This window comes from Mirounga angustirostris, unplaced genomic scaffold (genome assembly GCF_029215605.1).
Source record: "Mirounga angustirostris isolate CCGP_5_RB_7025 unplaced genomic scaffold, mMirAng1.0.hap1 SCAF_8, whole genome shotgun sequence".
Classification (NCBI taxonomy): Eukaryota; Metazoa; Chordata; class Mammalia; order Carnivora; family Phocidae; genus Mirounga; species Mirounga angustirostris.
In genome coordinates this window covers 123816165-123824137 of record NW_026991716.1, presented here as the reverse complement: position 1 = coordinate 123824137, position 7973 = coordinate 123816165, and the positions used below count along the sequence as shown (strand labels likewise).

The 7973-nt window shown below is 42.9% G+C and overlaps 1 protein-coding gene across 1 annotated transcript; it reads right to left on the bottom strand.

The window, feature by feature from the left end:
- Positions 1-1301: 1301 nt before the first annotated feature.
- LOC123837233 (calmodulin-like) lies at positions 1302-5147 on the bottom strand. The gene has a single exon (XM_054505573.2). The coding sequence runs from the start codon at positions 2423-2425 to the stop codon at positions 2045-2047; it is 381 nt and encodes a 126-aa protein (XP_054361548.1). The 5' UTR covers positions 2426-5147; the 3' UTR covers positions 1302-2044.
- Positions 5148-7973: the final 2826 nt, after the last annotated feature.

Here is a 7973-nt window from a genome sequence, read left to right as displayed (position 1 = left end):
GTCTCCTTGGTCTCCTTAGGGGCCAACCCTATACTCGCATGACCTCAGGGGTGAGCACATCCTCCCATTTTGCATCCTAGCCACTTTGATTGATTCATCCCTTTAAACTAAAACAGTTCCTAGTCTTCCTTTGTCTTTCATAACCTCAACACTTTAAAAAAGTACTAACCAGTTATTCTTGCAGAATGTTCCTCATTTGGGTTTGTCTGATGTTTCCTCATGAATAAATTTGGGTTGCGCATTTTTGGTAAAAATACTATGGAAGTTATGTTGTGTCCTTCTCAGTGTGTCATGCCAAGAGACACATGATTTGTCACATCACTGGTGATCTTAACTGTGATCATTTGGTTAGGGTAGTATCTGCTGGATTTCCCCACTATGAAGTAGATATCTTTCCTCTTTTATTAGTATTTTCTAGGGGAGCTACTTTGCAACTATGTAAAGAGCCGGTTTCTCATAATACCTTTGCCACTGATTTTATCATTCATTGATAATTCTTGCCTAAAACAATGATAACTATAGTATTTTAAAATGGTGGCATTCTCTTCCCCTCATTATTCATACATATATTAGTTAGAATTCCATTGTAAGGAATAGCTTTGTCTTCTTCCCTTCTTACTCAATTATTTATTTATATCAGCATGGACTCATGGATTCTTACCATATTCTGTGGGGTATATTAATATCATTGGCTATTTTGTTTGTCCAAACTGTCCCCCTATTTGGCCAAAAGACCCCTTCAAGTTTGGCTGTTATCCTTTTGACATGTTTCCCATCATTTTGTTTTATTACTTTTATTTTTTTAAGTGAATGGTATTTTTATTGGAAAAAAAAAGGACTTGCATTTGCAACTTGAAATGGGTGTAAATTGTAATTTCTTGAACAGCAATGTTGATGCTTGTGCTGAAGTCCAGAGAGCCACAGCTTCCTCTGCTGGCTCCAAGTCATGGTACAGAAGGTTTTAAAAACAGAGAGTCTAACCTTCCCTTGGTAAAGGTTTCTTTTTAAAAATTAGTGTGAATGGTGACAGCCTGACACCCATTTCGCTCTAGTACAATACAGACAATGCTGAACCAGCACACACAGCATGCCTTGAGGACGAGGGTCATCATTACCCTGGGTGGGGGCACACGGAAGTACGAGAGGGCTGTCCTGCTAGGTGGGGCTATGTCTAGACACTTTATCCTTCACCCATGTTTCTGCACAGCATCCTGCGATAAACCAATTTTAAATGTGTGTTTCCAGTAAACCAGCAATGGCAGTTTATACTAACGAATTGAATTAGAACCCATTTGAATAAGTTTTTTTTTAAATTTATAAATCAGTTTATTTACAGATTTTATTTTTTCTTAAAGTACACTTCAGTTAACAAATCTATTTACACAGATATACATGGGAACTCATCCCAGTTATTTTACAGATCATACTTACAAACCACACCCCAAGTCTTCTGTGCAAAGCTGCACTGGATGTGAATTTGAATAAGTTTTAAATTTGTTTTTTTTTTTTTAAAGGTTTTTTATTTATTTATCTGACAGAGAGAGACATAGCGAGAGCAGGAACACAAGCAGGGGGAGTGGGAGAGGGAGAAGCAGGCTTCCTGCCGAGCAGGGAGCCCGATGTGGGGCTCGATCCCAGGACCCCGGGATCATGACCTGAGCCGAAGGCAGACGCTTAACGACTGAGCCACCCAGGCGCCCTAAATTTGTTTTTTCAGTTTTTATTTTTAATACAAATGCCTGACTGTGCTCAGTTGTCAAGCTGCATGCATGAAAACCTGGCCAGCCCAAACAGTGTATTACTCATGAGCAAATGGAACTGCAAGGAGTCTGCTAAGTGCTTCCTTATCATTAAGGTAGTACAAGTGTTTATATCGTAAAACTGAGGTGTAGCTTGACCTTTAGGGCACAGGACCACCAACTAATACATGCAGATTTTGTGTGTGTGGACCGAAGGCACTTTTGACATTCAGTTTTGCTATACAGAAACAGAATGAGTAAATGAACTTTTTTTTTTTTTTTTAAGAGGTAAGTACAAGATTCAATTAGATTCTTCTAGAGGAGGAAAAGGAGTTGAAAGTAGGTCTTCGTTTGGCAATCATCATCTGTATGAATTCGTCATAGCTGACTTGTCCATCTCCATCAATACCTGGTTCTCTGATCATTTCATCTTCTTCATCCATTAGTTTTTCTCCTAACTTGGTCATGCCATGACGTAGCTCTGCTGCACTGATGTAACTGTTGCCATCCTTGTCAAAGACTTGGAATGCCTGGCGGATTTCTTCTTCACTGTCTGTATCTTTCATTTTTCTAGCCATCATAGGCAAAAGCTCTGGGAAGTCAATGGTGCCATGACCATCAGCATTCCCCTCATTGATCATATCCTGCAATTCAGCTTCTGCTGGGCTCTGACCCAGTGACCTCATGACGGTTCCAGGTTCGTTTGTTGTGATGGTCACCACCGTCTTTGTCAAATAGGGAGAAAGCCTCCTTGAACTCAGCAGTCTGTCCTTCAGTCAGCTGATCATCCATGGTGCAAGGAAGGGAGGAAGAACAGAGGGAGGGAGGGTGGCTGTGCCCGCGCAGAGGTTGTCCCGGGAGGGGTGTGGGCAGGCGGTGCCCGGCGGCTGTGAGGACTGGGCAGAACCCGCCAGGCTCCCAGCACCACTGCCCTCCCATCATTTTGTTTATTTTATTTTATTTTATTTTTTTATTTTTCCAGATTTATTGAGGTATAATTGACATACAACATTGTCAAAGTTTAAGGTGTGTTCCATGTTCACGTGATACATTTATATATTGCAGTGTAATCACTATCATAGCTTTAGCTAATACCTCCATCTTGTCACATAATTACCATTTCTTTTTGGTGGTTAGAACATTTAAGATCTTCCTTCTTTAGCAACTTTCAAGCATATGATATAGTATATCTAACTATATATAGTCACAATGTTGTGCATTAGATCCCTAGAACTTACTCATCTTCTAACTGGAAATTTGTACCCTTTGGCCAATATCTCCCCATTTCCCCCAACCCCCAGGTTTTGGTAACCAGTATTCTTTTTTTTTTTTAATGGGTTTGTGGCTGACACCATGCGTTTATTTATTTATTTATTTATTTGAAGATTTTTGTTGTTGTTGTTATGTTAATCCCCATACATTACATCATTAGTTTTAGATGTAGTGTTCCATGATTCATTGTTTGTGCATAACACCCAGTGCTCCATGCAGAACGTGCCCTCCTCAATACCCATCACCAGGCTAACCCATCCTCCCACCCCCCTCCCCTCTAGAACCCTCAGTCCATCATTTTGTTTTAAAACACTCACTTTTCTGGCATGACAAGGTGTTCCAGGCTCATTTTGTACTTTCTCTGCCTAGCCATGCATGACCATTTCTCCGAAAAGCCCTGGTTCCTTTTGTTGGAGAACAGTATTTGGAAACCCAGATCTGGGCACTCATTGCTTTGGGTTTCTCCTCTCCTTTCTGTGCGGTTCTGTTCTTAATTTGTTATTATGTAGTGAGGTGGATTAGTTTATCTTCTCTGCCTGTTCTACTAACGTTTTGCCCCTCACCCAGATTCACCCTTTGTGACCTACTCTGCAGTAATGGGGCTGGAAATTAAGTGTTCCTCCTCCACAGAGAGCAAGACGTTGTGATTTACCAGTGAAAGGCACTGGGGCGGGGGGCGGGCGTTATAGGGGACAGGCGCTTCTCTTCCCGGTTCTAGTGCACTACTGTTTTGTTGGCCTCTCACTCCTACCACGTGGCTGCCAGCAGTGTGTGGGAAAATCCAGGGCTGCTCCGCCCCATTGGCTTGTCCAGAGCACATAGTCGCTTGGTGAGCTCACAGCCTTGGCCCCCGTCCAGTAACCACCTCACTGTGGCGCTCCCACCGTGGACATCACACACTTATGCTGCTCTTCTGGTGAGCGGGCTTCCAGTACCCCAAGCCCTTTTGTGTGCCTGTCTGTTGTCTTGGCCACATCTACCCCAGGGGAATGCTTTTTGGCTTGCCAGGCCCAGCTGTGATTCCTTCCTGCCGGCTTCTGCCGGCCTGCACCCCGGAAGGGTAGTTCCTGCCTGCTTGGTGGCTGCGCAGGAGCTCTGGCCCAGGCAACCCCCTAATTTTTAGCATTCACTGAATGTCTCCATCTACCACACCCTCTCCAGTGAGATCAGAATCTCATCCTCGGGGAGAGGACCCTTCCAAGTTTGTTCATTCCTTAGGCTCTCCGTCTCCGCGTTAGAGCGTTCTTTAGAGTTCTCTGTACACCTTTACAGTTACTCCCCTGTGAGAGTTTATATTAAATTTCCCTGTTCAAATGACTGCCTGATTTCTACTTCCTGATGTGACCCTGACTCATACATACCCCATATTGCATTCCCTTTCCCATCCTTGTTGATTTTATTTATCTATCTATCCTCAGTAAGTGAATCACTATGATGGTTGCTAAAAGTCCGAACTATATACAAACACTTACCAGGAAAAGTCACTCCCCTCTCCCTACCCTCCATTCTGTCCTGTTCTCATTTCCCCAGCCTTTCCAACTCATTCTACCTACTCCTTGTTTCTATCTCATTAGTTTCTATTTTTTTTTTAAATCCTAGCAGGCTTTTTTTTTTTTTTAAGATTTTATTTATTTATTTGACAGAGAAAGACACAGCGAGAGAAGGAACACAAGCAAGGGGAGTGAGAGAGGGAGAAGCAGGCTCCTCGTTGAGCAGGGAGCCTGATGCAGGGCTCAATCTCAGGACCCTGAGATCAGGACCTGAGCCGAAGGCAGACGCTTAACAACTGAGCCACCCAGGAGCCTCTCATTAGTTTCTAGTTTATCCTTTATTTCCTTTTGCACTGTTGAGAAAATACATGCATGATTCCTGATTTCCTTTTCTGTAAAAGGTAGCATCCTATTGACAGTCTTCTACATTTTGCCTTTTTTTTTTCACTTCACAATATATCCTAGTAAGCGTACCATGCCAGCTCACAGGAATCTTTGTCATTCTTTTCACAGCTGTGTAGTACTCCACTGCCTGAGTGTACTAGACTTTATCCAGCCACTCTCTCAAGGATGGATATTTAAGCGGTTTCTGCACAAGGCTGCAGTGAATAATCTGTGCATACATATTTTTGTATTTTTGGAGATGTATCTTCAGGGTAGATTCCTAGAAGTGGGATTGTTGAGTTGGAAAGTCAGTCCATGAATTGCTTTGTTAGTCATTGCCAAGTTCCCCTTTCAAAGGGCTGTGCCAGTTTGTATTCCCACCAGCCATGCATGAGTGTGCCTGTTTTCCCCAGCCTCGCCAACAGGATGTGTTGTCATACTTTAAAATTGTTGCTTATCTGATAGGTGAGAAATGGTGTAGTCCTAACTTGCATTTCTTTAATTATGAGCTATTTGAATATCTGTTCACAGGTTTAAATGCCATGTCTATGTTTGTAAGTGAATTTTCTGTTCCTGTCTTTTTCCCATTCTTCTGTTGATTCTGGTCCTTTCTCCCTTTTTAAGATTCTTTAAATATTGAGGGTTTTAGCCCCTTGTCTGTGGTATAAGTTACAGACATTTTCCCCCAGTGTGTCAGTTGTCTTTTGACGTTGTATATGGTACTCTGGCTGTGCAAATGTTTTTGTATTTTTGTGTAGTCATGTTTATTGATCGTTTCTTTTGTCTGGATTGTGAGTTGTGGTTAGAAAGACTTTCCCTGGGGGCGCCTGGGTGGCTCAGTTGTTTAAGCGACTGCCTTCGGCTCAGGTCATGATCCTGGAGTCCTGGGATCGAGTCCCGCATCGGGCTCCCTGCTCGGCAGGGAGTCTGCTTCTCCCTCTGACTCTCCTCCCTCTCATGCTCTCTATCTCTTATTCTCTCTCTCAAATAAATAAATAAAATCTTTAAAAAAAAAAAAAAAGAAAGACTTTCCCTGTACCAAGATCAAAGAGGAATTTACCCATGTTTTCCCTAGTATTTCTATAATTTAAATGTTTATATTTGATTCCTGATCCATTTCAAGTTTATTCTTATGTATGGTGCGAGATACAGATTATATCTCTTTCCAGTCAGTACCCAGTTTTCTCTGTCTTTGCCCCAGCAATTTGAAATGCCTCCTTTATCACGCACTAAATTTCCATATGTACTTGGGTCTCTTTTGGGATTTTTTATTCTATCCCTCTGGTCTGTTTGCCTGATCATGAGCCAGTTGCAGACTGTTTTAGATAGAGAGGCTCTAGAGCAGATTTTAGTGTCTGGTAGAACCAGTTTCCCCTACAGTTGTGCTTTTTAATTGATTTCCCAGCTATTCTTGTACGTTATTTTTCCATACTAACTTGTCCTTGATAGTTAATATGATTCAATTATGTGATGCTAACTAAATTGAGGAAGCAATTCAGGGGCTCAGAGGTACGTTTGCTTTAACAGTTAATAATTCATGGGGCACCTGGGTAGCTCAGTCATTAAGTGTTTGCCTTCCACTCAGGTCATGATCCCAGGATCCTGGGATCGAGCCCTGCATCAGGCTCCCTGCTCAGCGGGAAGCCTGCTTCTCCCTCTCCCACTCCCCCTGCTTGTGTTCCCTCTCGCGCTGTCTCTCTCTGTCAAATAAATAAATAAAATCTTAAAAAAAAAAAAAAACAGTTAATAATTCAGCCAATGGGAGTCCACGGCAGAGTCCTGGGCCCTGGAAGAAGATTGAGGACCAGGTATTAGTGCCCCAGATGGGGTGAGGAAAGTCACAGAAGTAGGAGGCAAACCCAGGGTAAGAGTGTATCCTGGAAGTCGCAGTTGGCTAGAGCATCAGATCAAGTTCAGAAGCAGTGATCTGGCCCGGGAGAGGCTGGAAATCATGACTTTATACGACAGTGGCAAAGAGCCCTTGGGTTCCATGTGGGAGCCCACCGGTTTCAAGTCTGCAGATGACCTGAGTTTATCTCATCTGTTTGGTAGGAAAATTCTCAACTCTCTAATTCCAATAGTCAACAACGTGGCTTTAAAGGGTTTTGGTTAAGTGTATTTATGCCCGACATATTTCTGAAGTAAACTTTGTTTTATTTTGTTCCTGGTAAATCTAAGTCCTTTCTTCCAGAGTTCAATAATTTGAAACTAAAAGTTTTACATGCATTTTAAACAGCCACCTTCCCTCCCCTACCCACACATTTACGAAAATAAACAGGGCCACCCCACCAGCCGCTCTCTGATTTGCATAACAGCAAGAGCTGATGCAAATTCTCACATTTGGGGCTATTTCAGAGTTGGTGGAGATGGCAAAGGGTTCCTTTCCTTAAATAGTCTTGAGAATGGTACCTTAGATGAGTGCTTTCTAAAGCACTGTTACTGTAAAGTGAAAATATTGGACAAACTAAAATGCTAGTGGTAAACGAAACATTTTCAATGGTGTCAGGTTTGGTTTTTGCAGTAAGAAAACGTCGCAGCCCGAAGTGGAAAGTCAGAGTCTGTGGCCCCGTTGTCAGCTGTGGCCCTGCCCTGGGTCCCACCCTGCTTCCTGCCCCATGGGGCCCCGCCAGCCCTGCCCACCACACACACACATTTCACTTCCCTCCTGCCAAAAAAAGTCAGATGTGGAAACTCTTGGTACTCCCTCCTGCAGAGTATCGCACACTATTGCATCGTCTGGCATTCGGCACATAATGTTCATAAACAGGAATAAGATACACCCTGGGTCATCACACTTGGTGGTAAGACTGGGAAGTAAGCACAGTTTGCCATGGCTTTTCTCCCATGGCACCACTCACAGCTGCTTCACCGGCCGGAGGAGCCTGGGGTCCCCTGTTCTGGGTTCCAGTTCAGAGATTGATAATGGCAGGTTGACTGGTAAAGGGAATTGGAGGAAAGGGGTAGTGGATTAATATCTACAGAGCAGCTCCTTCGTCCAAGGCAAAGGCTATTTAAATACCTTTCATCCAATTATTCTAGCTTTCTATGAACTGGGCATTTATTTTTATTTTTTAATTTTTTTATAAGC

Coding starts and splice junctions, on each gene's coding strand:
- LOC123837233 (XM_054505573.2), bottom strand. CDS start 2,425: ATGAGGTCACTGGGTCAGAGCCCAGCAGAAGCTGAATTGCAGGATATG.